The following is a 12,170-nucleotide window of genomic DNA, read 5'->3' as shown; positions in this document are numbered from 1 at the left end:
GAGGTTTTGTTTATGTTTCTGTCTGTGTCAGGGCTGTTATCTGATCCTCCTGTCAGAGTCCGTACACTCAGGACGGATCTGCAGGGAGGGGGCGTGTCCAGCAGGAATGCAGAAATAAGTTAGAGCCAGACAGAGCTGTAAGGGCATAGTCAGCCTTATGTATTTAAAAAACTGTTCATTTTAGGTTATTAACCCCTTTGTGCTGCAGCTAGTTTTGGCCTTAATGACCAGGCTAATTTTTCAAAATCTGACCTGTCTCACTTTATGCTCTTATAGCTCAGTGATGCTTTAACGTATGCTAGCGATTCTGAGATTGTTTTTTCGTGACATATGGCACTTTATGTTAGTGGCAAAATTTGGTCACTACTTTGTGTGTTTTTTGTGAAAAACATCAAAATATCATGAAAAATAAAAAAAATTAGCATTTTATGAACTTTGAAATTCTCTGCTTCTAAAAAAAGAAAGTCGTAGCACATAAATTAGTTACTAAGTCACATTACCAATATGTCTTCTTTATTCTGGCATAATTTGGTAAACATATTTTACTTTTTTAGGGTGTTATGGGGCTTAGAAATTTATCAGCAAATTATCACATTTTCGTGAAACTGATTTTTTTAGGGACCAGTTCTTTTTTAAATGGATTTAGAAGTCTGGTATCCTGAAAACCCCCATAAGTGACCCCATTTTGGAAACTACACACCTTAAAGAATTAATCTAGGGGTATAATGAGCATTTTAACCCTACAGGGGCTGGAGGAAAGTATTCACAATTAGGCAGTAAAAAAATTGAAAATTTTAATTTTCCAATAATATATACGTTTAGATTAAAGTTTCTCATTTTCAAAAGGAATATGAGACAAAAAGCACCCCAAAATTTGTAATGCAGGTTCTCTTGAGTACAACGGTACCCCATATGTGGGCGTAAACCACTGTATGGGCACACAGCAGGGCTCAGAAGGAAGGGAGCGCCAATTAGCTTTTCCAATGCAGATTTTGCTGAAGAAGTTTCTGAGCGCCAGGTGCGTTTGTAGTGCCCCTGTAGTGTCAGCAGAGAGAAAACCCCCCATAAGTCACCCCATTTTGGAAAGTACACCCCTCAAAGAATTCATCTTGGTGTGTGGTGACCATTTTTACCCCACAGGTATTACAGGAAAGTATTCAAAAGAAGACAGTAAAAATGAAAAACTCAAATTCTTCCAATAATATGTTCGTTTAGTTTGAAATTTCTCAATTTCACGAGGAACAAGAGGAAAAAGGTACCCCAAAATTTGTAACGCAGGTTCTCCTGAGTACAATGGTACCCCATATGTGGGCATAAACCACTGTATGGGCACACAGGAGGGCTCAGAAGGGAAGGAGCGCCAATTAGCTTTTTCAATGCAGATTTTGCTGCAGAAGTTTCCGAGCGCCAGGTGCGTTTGCAGAGCCCCTGTAGTGCCAGCGGAGTAAAATCTCGCCATAAGTCACTCCATTTTGGAAAGTGCACCCCTCAAAGTATTCATCTTGGTGTGTGGTGACCATTTTGACCCCACAGGTATTAGAGGAAAGTATTCAAAAGTAGACAGTAAAAATGAAAAACTCAAATTTTTCCAATATTATGTTCTTTTAGTTTGAAATTTCTCAATTTCACGAGGAAAAAGAGGAAAAAAGTACCACAAAATTTGTAACGCAGGTTCTCCTGAGTACAATGGTACCCCATATGTGGGCGTAAACCACTGTATGGGCACACAGGAGGGCTCAAAAGGGAAGGAGCGCCAATTAGCTTTTTCAATGCAGATTTTGCTGAAGAAGTTTCCGAGTGCCAGGTGCGTTTGCAGAGCCCCTGTAGTGTCCGCAGAGTAAAATCTCCCAATAAGTCACTCCATTTTGGAAAGTGCACCCCTCATAGAATTTATTTTGGGGTGTGGTGAGCATTTTGACCCCACAGGTATTTGAGGAAAGTATTCAAAAGTAGACAGTAAAAATGAAAAACTCGAATTTTTCCAATAATATGTTCCTTTAGTTTGAAATTTCTCAATTTCACGAGGAACAGGAGAGAAATGTCACCCCAATATATGTAAAGCAGGTTCTCCTGAGTAGAACGGTACCCCATATGTGGGCATAAACCACTGCATGGGCACACAGCCGGGCTCAGAAGGGAAGGAGCGCCAATTAGCATTTCCAGTGCAGATTTTTCTGAAGAAGTTTCTGAGCGCCAGGTGCGTTTGCTGAGCCCCTGTAGTGTCAGCAGAATAGATTCCCCCCAAAAGTCACCACATTTTGGAAAGAGCACCCCTCAAAGAATTCATCTTGGTGTGTGGTGACCATTTTTACCCCACAGGTATTAGAGGAAAGTATTCAAAATTGGCCAGTAAAAATGAAAAACTCGAATTTTTCCAATAATATGTTGGTTTAGTTTGAAATTTCTCAATTTGACGAGGAACAGGAGAGAAAACGTACCCCAAAATCTGTAACGCAGGTTCTCCTGAGTAAAACGGTACCCCATATGTGGGCATAAACCACTGTACGGGCACACAGCAGGGCTCAGAAGGGAAGGAGCGCCAATTTACAGGAGCAAAACCGCAGCTAGTAATGGTTATTAGAATAGCGCAGTTACTAAAATAAAATAAAAAAAATGAGATTACAGGTAATGTGGGGTAGTTACGGGCAACCAGGGGTGGTTACGGGCAACCTGAGGTGGTTACAGGTAATCTGGGGTGGTTACGGACAACATGGGGTGGTCACGGGCAACCTGCTGTGGTTACAGGCAACGTGGGGTGGTTACAGGCAACGCGGGGTGGTTACGGGCAACGTGTGGTGGTTATGGGCAACGTGTGGTGGTCACGGGCAACCTGCTGTGGTTACGGCAACGTGGGCTGGTTACAGGCAACGTGGGCTGGTTACAGGCAACGTGGGCTGGTTACAGGCAACGTGGGCTGGTTACAGGCAACGTGGGCTGGTAACGGGCAACGTGGGCTGGTTACGGGCAACCTGCTGTGCTTACAGACAATCTGGGATGGTTACGGGAAACGTGGGGTGGTTACGGGCAACCTGCAGTGCTTACAGACAATCTGGGGTGGATACGGGCAACGTGGGGTGGTTACGGGCAACCTGCAGTGCTTACAGACAATCTGGGGTGGTTAAGGGCAACGTGGGCTGGTTACGGGCAACCTGCAATGCTTACAGACAATCTGGGGTGGTTACAGGCAACGTGGGGTGGTTACGCGCAACCTGCAGTGCTTACTGACAATCTGGGGTGCTTACGGGCAACGTGGGGTGGTTACGGATAAACTGAAGTTCTTATAGGCAATCTGGGGTGGGTACCTGTAATCTGACATGGGCACCGCAATCTGGAGGGGGTCATTGGCAATTTGGGGTGGTCAGAGGCGACGTGTGGTGGTCAGAGGCGACGTGTGGTGGTCAGAGGCGACGTGTGGTGGTCAGAGGCGACGTGCGGTGGTCAGAGGCGACGTGCGGTGGTCAGAGGCGACGTGCGGTGGTCAGAGGCATCGTGGCGTGGTCAGAGGCATCGTGGCGTGGTCAGAGGCAACGCGCGGTGGTTACGTGCAATCTGGGGGGGTTACATGTAATCTGGCATGATTACGGGGAACCTGGGGGGGTTATGTGCAACCTGGAAGGGTTACAGACAATCTGGGATTGTTACTGATAAACTGAAGTGCTTATAGGTAATCTGGGGTGGGTACATGTAATTTGGGGTGGTTACGGGCAATCTGGAGGGGGTCACTGGCAATTTGCGGTGGTTACGGGCAACGTGCGGTGGTTACGGGCAACGTGCGGTGGTTACGGGCAACGTGCGGTGGTTACGGGCAACGTGCGGTGGTTATGGGCAATGTGCGGTGGTTACGGGCAACGTGCGGTGGTTACGGGCAACGTGCGGTGGTTACGGGCAACGTGCGGTGGTTACGGGCAACGTGCGGTGGTTACGGGTAATCTGGGGAGGGGTTAGGGGTAATTTGGGAGTAAACTGTAATTATTACTATAATAAAAAGTGTGTGTTTTATTTTTTTGTATGTTTGTCACTTTTTGTACTTTACATATTCATTTTCACTGTATTACTATGATTACTGTGATATTTTCTATCACAGTAATCATAGTTCAGTGACAGAGACCAAATTGGTCTCTGTCACTTTAAATTTTCAGAGCTTGGCTGGTTGTGAAGCGCATGCGCACTTCATAACCAGCCAGGACGTCGAGGAGGAAGGAGCTCCGTGGGTTCCGGTGAGTATATGGGGAAGGGGGGGTGACTGGGGGACGGGGGTGACAGGGGGGGTGGGGGGCGACTTGGGGGGTGGGGGGACATCACTTTTTATCCCCTGTCACCAATCATTTATGGTGACAGGGGATAAAAAGTGCCGGGAGCACATGGTACAAGCGATCAGCGGTATATAGTATATACCGCTGATCGCTTGTACCGGGACCCCACAGGGGGGTCCCCGATGACTGCCCCATGCTCTCCGCTACCTCCGGTGGCGGAGAGCATGGGGCTTTCATTCATTTTAACTTTTTAATCGCTGTGAACCGACGTTAGTCGGTTCACAGCGATGGCGGCGGCCATCTTGGAAATGATGGCCGCCGGGGGAGGGGGGTTAGTTATCGGGGCACTAGGGGGGTCTGATCTGGGGTCTGATATACACTTATTTCATCTCCCCCCGCCGTAGATTCACGGCGGGGGGAGATGAAAGGTGGCGGCGGCACCGGTAATCCTCTTTACCGACGGCCGCCGCTATAACGTTAATAGCGGCGATCGTCGGTAAGGGGGGGGGCCGGGACGGACCCCACACACTGCCCCAACCCCTCAGCTACCTCCGGTAGCCGGGGGGATGGGGTGGGGGCCGTCCCGGCCCCGCAATCTTATTCTCTGCCATCGCCGTAAAAAGCTGATGGCAGCAGAATAAGGCCCATTAGTGACCGCCGTAGAAAGCCGTATCGGCGGTCACTAAGGGGTTAATGTGTATTGCAAAAAGTCTTATCATGACCTAAGCTAACTAAAACTGAATGGTCAAAATATTTTATAGTTGCGCTTTAAGTATACACCACTGATTCACCAATGTCCACTGCTGTTCTGGGAGAAAGTGTCCTTTTACGCCACTCATTTACCAATGTCTAGCGCTGTCCTGGGAGAAAATTGATATAATGCCACTGATCAACCACGGTCCACTACAGTCTATGGCAGAAATTGAATGATTGACTAGGTGAGTGAAATTTTTTTAAATGTTGTTTTCCAATTGTTCACACTGTAACAACATCTGTTAAAAAAATAAATCACTACTCTGTAATAGTCCCACTATTGTAGCTACTATAGTTTGGCTGTTTTAATGAGATTCTTTTGCATTCGATTCACAATTTTTTTTACAAATGCAACCCAAAATTCACAAACTTTGCAAAATGAATTTTAAACTTCTCTAGTTTCAACATAGCCCTACCTTGTTTGGGGCCTGTTTGTTCAATTGCACTATTATCAAATATCTATATCTATCTATCTATCTATCTATCTACAGTAAAGTATACAGAAAGCAGCACTACCTCCAGGTAGTAAGGGGTGCCAGCAAATCCAAGTCTGATTCTAGTACCGTATTCACATATCCAAAGGAAAATCCACAGCACTCCCGGATTAGTGAAAAAACTTCAAACTGTTTGAAAACTTCAAAGTGTTTCATCATATACAGCAATCGTTAGACGCGACGTTTCGGCGGCCGTCTGCCACCATTTTTAATGGTGAAAATGGTGGCAGATGGCCGCCGAAACGTCGCGTCTCACGATTGCTGTATATGATGAAACACTTATGAAATAAACACCAGTTTGAATTTTTTTCACTAATCCGGGAGTGCTGTGGATTTTCCTTTGCATAGCTATCTATCTGTAGCTCGTTGTATATTTAAAGTGACTGTACCACCAGGCCCAGGCTGAAGCACTGGAGGCGGGCCAACCCACCCTTAGTGGGAGGAAACTCCCTCCCCTCTATGATAGGGTTCTATTGATTCTAATGAGTGACGTCATGGAGGGGCTGGGTTTTTTTCCCACTAAGGGTGGGTCGGCCCGCCTCCAGTGCTTCAAGCCTGGGCCTGGTGGTACAGTCACTTTAAATTGCCATGACTAAGGGGCTAGACTTCGAAATGCATCGGTGTGATGTTTGAATAAAGAAAACATTTTTATGCATCTTGGATCTGTGGACTGGCTGGCTGACAGTTATTGAAGGTATATGCCCACCTTTAGACAGTCATCTAAACCCCTTAGTATAATAGGCATTGACATCTTTAAACAGGGCTTGATTAATTAGACTGTTAATGCCTAGCTTTATTGTAATCTAAGTATGCAACCAATCTACTGATTTCTTAGTAGCTAATTCTTCAGAAGTGGCAAACCTCTTGTAGCTGGAGAAGTTCTGCTTCTAAACTCTTCAGTCTCTTCTCATTTTCTCTTGATTGGATGAACATTTCCTCTCGAGATGACCGAGTCTCCTCCACTTCACGCCATACTTCTTTCAACTGAAGCTGCAATACAAGACATATAACAACATAATTCTTTTTTCAAATAATACACTAAAATCACATCATTCATGAATTTATTGAAATTCTATATTCTTAATGTCCAAATTTTCAGACAGATCTAGAACAATGCTGCGTAGTCCAGGGGCATATCGAGGGGGGAGCAGGGGGTGCAGCTGCCCCAGGAGCAGAGACCAGGGGATGCCAGCAAGCCAAGTTATTTTGCTTCCTACTGCAGAGCAATCCCTTTCTCCTCCAGCAGTGGGGGCAGAGTGGAGGAGGGGGGAGGGGCGGGGAACTTACCACACAGCAAAGGAGACCTGACCTTTGCACCAGCAGGAAATCTCTTCACTGCTCTGATAAACAGCATGCAGGATGCACCACCTCCACCGACCCGGCCTGCAGAGAGCTGTCACAGGTAATCTCTCTGCACATGAAGGGAGTGTACTTTAGTTGTGGTAAGTGCAGGGTCTGGGATGAGGGCTAGTCAGCTGGTCTCTAGCTTCCCTGGTCTGCTGTTCAGGGACATTTAGCTAGCACAAAAAAAGTCAGTAGATTTACCTCTTCACTGCCCTGCCGCAGATAATGGAGCAGTAATCTCTCCAGGAGGGAAGTGTAAGGGTTAAATCTAGTGACTTTTTTACTGCACTAAATATGTGTGACTGACATAGGAGACCTGGGCAGCCAGAGAGGGGACAGTGTAGGGAAGGCACACTATGTGTCCTGTGTTAGGGCTGTCCATATAACCTGTCAGCATGACAAGAGGGGGTAGGTAGATATACACTATAGTGCAATAACAGCAGCCATAAACCCTTTATTCACTCAAACATACCTCCTCCAGTATCTAGAAACACTTCTCTGTTTATTCAGCTTGCCCCACCCCCCAGATGCAGTCTCACAGGCAACTTCTTCCCTTATCAGAGTTGTTCATATTCGCTTCTTCTTCATCCTGCTCAGACGACCCCATCCTAATGTACTGTGCAACCGTGCCATAATGATGTACCACCATACCCAAATGGTCTACGCCACTGTCCCCTAATGATACCACCATGCCCAAATGATCTAAGCCACAGATCCTAATATACTGTTCAACCGTGCCCATATGATCTACGCCACCGATCCTAATATACTGGGCAACCATGCCCAAATGATCTACGCCACTGTCCCCTAATGATGTACTACCATGCCCATATGATCTATACCACTGTCCCCTAATGATGTACCACTATTCCTAAATGGTCTACGCCACTCTCCCCTAATAATGTACTACCATGCCTAAATGATCTATGCCATTGGCCCCTAATGATGTACCACTAGGCCCAAATGACCTATACCATGGGTCTCCAAACTGCGGCCCTCCAGCTGTTGCAAAACTACATTTCCCATCATGCCTGGGCAGCCAAATCCAAAGCTTTAGCTGTCCAGGCATAATGGGAGTTGTAGTTTTGCAACAACTGGAGGGCCGCAGTTTGGAGACCTATGACCTATACCACTGTCCCCTAATGATTTACCACCATGCCCAATTGATCTATGCCACCGGCCCCTAATGATGTACCACCATGCCCAAATGATCTATAATACTGTCCCCTAATGATGCACCACCATGCCCAAATGAACTATACCACTGCCCCCTCTAATGTACTGGGCTACTGTCTGAAAATCATTGTTTCCTAATCTTCTCCCCCCACCCCAGCTGTTGCAAAAACTACAACTCCTATCAGGGACAGTCAGCACAACATGATGGGGGTTGTAGTTGAAGTTGTAGCTGAAGACCCATCTGTTGCAAAACTACAACCCCCATCACAAACTGTCAGCATGGCATGACGGAGGCTGTAGTTCTGCAACCTAAAGAGCCACAGATTGCCCCTCCCCTTTAGTATATTTACATTCTCCACAGTGTACCCAATCTATGCCAGCAGCTGCAATAAGCAAGCCAGGGAGTTTAAAGCTGCGCGGACGTGTGACTACAATGCTGAGATTCAAACTGTTTCCCCGTTACCAGACAGGCATTCACCATCCGTGTCATCTCTGATTCACGGAGCGAACACAGAACGTGTGAATGCAGCCTAAAAAGAACTAGGCCATGGTCTCACACAGTTTTTTCGTCAGTATTTTTTCAACCAAAACCAGGAGTGGTTTGAAAACACAGAATTTGGCCAAATCTTTCCATTATAATTTTGCCCTGACAGCTTCACTCCTGATTTTGGCTACAAATGCTGATCAAAATACCATGTGTGAACATAGCCCTAGAGTGGGGCTTGGATCCATTATATAGATGTGTTCACAAAATGACTTTTCTTGGACGTAGGAGACAGGCTAAACATGGTCAGAAAAAGATGTGTGAACATAACCTAAAACAGTGTTTGGGTCAGTGTCAGTGCAGTCAGCACCAAAAAATAAAATAAAAAATAATAGTTGCACTCAAATTTTTGCCATTTAATTGGGGGGGGGGGCAAACTAGGTCTTTGCACCGGGTGCAGGAGAGGCTAGCTACACCTCCGCATTGTAAGAATGTTTTAAAAAACAAAAGAAGAATAGTTTATTTTTATCAGTTAAAATGCAAAGTGAATGACCAGAAGAGAATCTAAATCATATCAGTATTTGGTTTGACTGCCTTTTGCCAAGACTCAAAGCTATTGATGAATAAAAAAATGATGTCCTTAGGGGACCACCCAATTTATTTATGTAGCACTGTAGCAGCTAAGGGGAACTGCTCAGTGTGACTAAAACAATCCAAGTAAAAAAGTTTCATTTGTATTTAGTTACCTGTAGTTTTTTCAGCTGTTTAATTGCCTCCTCTCTTCCTTTGTTTGCAGCATCAATTTGACCTTCCATGTCCTGTAGGTCCATCTCCAATTTTTTCTTGCCAGCTAGAATTTGAGCCTTCTGCTTGCGTTCTTCATCCAACTCCACCTCTAGATCTCTCACCTAGAACAACAAGTAAGCAAAACAATCAGATTGCTGTATACATGTGTACACCACAGGACAAATACAGGATTGTAGATATAATGTACCTGCTTAATCAAGAGCTTCTTCTTTTCATCATTTGAGTCATCACGATTTTGGAGATCCCTGTCAAATTGTGCTTTCATGGCCTGCATGTTAACTTCCAGGCGAAGTTTTCCATCTTCAATGGCTTGAAGTTCATCCTCTAGTTCTTCTATCTGGGTCTTCATTTCCTGGACTTGTTGCTCCAGTGCTCTTTTAGCTCTTTCCAATTCATGAACCTGAAATGTCAAATTATTTTTATCTTCATACCTACATGTGGCATCAAGGTAGTAAATACCATAAACACCATGGCTGCTATAGGGTCTAATAGAGAGGAGAGATATCCTCTTTGCTGCTGAGTGGCCAGACTTGTGCAGGATTCCCAGTGACTGGGGTGGGACACCACTTCAGTCACTCATTGGCTAAGCAGATACTTTCCCCTGGACTGTGACATAGCAGGAAGCCCTAAAAAAATTATGTGGCAGGGGTCCAGCAGAAAAAAAAGAGAGGCAGGGGTCAAGGGGTCTGTTGGCTCAGCACTGCAGGGGGGAACGTATACAGTGTCCAAATGGGGTGCGTTAGGCCCACCAGGGAATTTGATTCTAGGGGCCCACCCTATATAGACCAGATATAACCAGCGCCAAACCTTTCACATTACTATAGCAATTTTGCACAGAGCTGTGTATGTGACCAGCAATGCTAGCTCACTCTTAGTAACTTTTCAGTCACTCCATTCAAACAGCATAGCGTGCCACTTAATTTCATGGGACTTCTTTCAAGAAACGTAACAATTCTCAGGCAGGCAGGGGGGTGCCGGGAAATAATAAAGTATACTTACCAGTCCATGTGCCACTGTAGCGCTTCCTTAACTATATCCAACAGCCACCGGCTTCCTGCAGCTCCCTAAGCTGCAATGTCACATATGCGGCTGATGGCTCGCTCATTTAGCAAACCATAGACTTGGGAGGGGCACTGCTGCAGTCACTTACTTGCTGAGCGGCCAATCCATCAGCCGTTCCAGGACAATGTAGCTGGAGGAGCTAGGGGCAGTGACATACATGGAACCCTGCTGAAAATAACTTTCAACAGCTGTGGGAGATACCCGAGAGCGGCACTACAGGGGCATTTGAAGTGGTAAGTATACGTTCTTTATTATCTTCCCGCACCCTCCAGTCTGTCTGTCATTTGTTAGTTTCATGAGATTTCTCCTTTAAAGGGAATTTGTCAGCTATAATTCATGTTCCAAACTGCTGAAGACACATGGTATCTTAAATATATGTATCTGTGCTTCCATCTGTGCATTGAAAATGCTTTTATTCTCTGGTACAGAGTTTCAAAGAGGCTTCTCCAAGCTCCTGAGTAGCTGAAAGCTAGAATGTTTCCTCTCTCCTCCCTCCCTGCTCAATTGACACCTGGAAGCTGAGTACCAGCAGGTTTAGGTGTGGGAAGGGGGGGGGGTTACAAATGAGTGCACATAACCTGTACATACATATTAAATACAAATATGCACAGTACATATAGATACTATACACAGATATAAAGAAATGCACTTTACCTATATACATACATAGTACACATACACACACACGACATAAACAAATGCACATTGCAAATATGCACAGGTAATGCACACGCATGCACCATACACACAGATATACACACAGTACTTCATGTCCACACAGAGATTTACCTCTGGTACAGGAAAGCACCAGGTACTGCTCACGCTATCCGATCTGCAGCTCCAGGAGATGCTCCAAGGTGCAGGCGGTGCCGCCTATCCTTCCCCCCTTCTGTGTCCCAACTGCCAACAGCAGCACACAGAGTAGATGGAGGCAGCCTCAGAGAAGAAGGTGGGGGAGGGTCGCAGGGGAAAGAAGGCGCACTGATTCTACACACTTCATCCTACTGCCTGTCACTCTGGTCACTCATACATACCTCTACATAATAAGATGAAACCCCAGGTTATTATATAGAGGCAGTGAGTAACAGGCATGTGCAGCAGTGCTGGGGAATTATATGTTTTCATGAAGCTAAACAGGGAGGCCTACCTCCTGGCCAGGGCCCCACCAAGGGGTACAGCCCAACAGGTAATTCCTTTGCTCCCCTGTGGGCCAGTTCAAGCCTATAAGTATACATTCTTTACTATGCTCCCCCACCCCCTGCCGGCACTGTATTTTTTGTTTTTGCCCGGAGTACCTCTTTAACTGGGTAAGAAAAACAGACATTTTGTTAGGGGCCCACATGTATCAGAGTATGATATTTTAAGGGAGAGTGTTGAAAAACTATACCTATTTTCAATCTCCTGGAAATTATATTTTAGTCTAGACAATGAGCAGTAACGTAAGATAATAGTTTAAAAATTGCTCACATTTTTGCCAACATCGTCCTTGGAACTGATCAAGTCATCCATTTCTGCCCGCAGCAACTTGTTCTGTCTGTCCAGTTCATCTTTTTGATCAAGTGCTTCTTCCAGTGCCCGACTCAGGGACAAAGCCTTAGTTTCTTTCTCACGGGCCTCTGCTTCTGCTCTATCTCTCTCCTCGGCATAGCGAGCGGATATATTCTTCTCTTCTGCTAACATCTAACGGATGCAATTATAAAATTGTTTACAAGCCTAAAATATATTACTGGTGCACATGTATAATACAGTCTAAGTATTTGGAATTTAAAGATTGATCTTGCACATAACTAAAGTACT

At 45.4% G+C, this 12,170-nt stretch overlaps 1 protein-coding gene across 2 annotated transcripts in view; it reads right to left on the bottom strand.

Annotated features, from left to right (window-relative positions):
* LOC138769942 (myosin-10-like) overlaps nucleotides 1–12,170 on the bottom strand; it is a 273,325-nt gene that overhangs the window by 50,505 nt on the left and 210,650 nt on the right. For both annotated transcript variants that reach the window (XM_069948702.1, XM_069948701.1), the window contains exons 33-36: nucleotides 11,841–12,053; nucleotides 9,499–9,711; nucleotides 9,251–9,412; nucleotides 6,362–6,490 (exon numbers count right to left, since the gene is read on the bottom strand). In XM_069948702.1, the coding sequence (XP_069804803.1) occupies nucleotides 6,362–6,490; nucleotides 9,251–9,412; nucleotides 9,499–9,711; nucleotides 11,841–12,053 (717 nt within the window). The remainder of the gene's footprint in view (nucleotides 1–6,361; nucleotides 6,491–9,250; nucleotides 9,413–9,498; nucleotides 9,712–11,840; nucleotides 12,054–12,170) is intronic.

The sequence above is a fragment of the Dendropsophus ebraccatus genome, chromosome 12 (assembly GCF_027789765.1).
Source record: "Dendropsophus ebraccatus isolate aDenEbr1 chromosome 12, aDenEbr1.pat, whole genome shotgun sequence".
In the NCBI taxonomy this organism is placed as follows: domain Eukaryota; kingdom Metazoa; phylum Chordata; class Amphibia; order Anura; family Hylidae; genus Dendropsophus; species Dendropsophus ebraccatus.
Note: the sequence above shows the minus strand (reverse complement) of the source record. Positions and strands in the feature narration are given on the sequence as shown.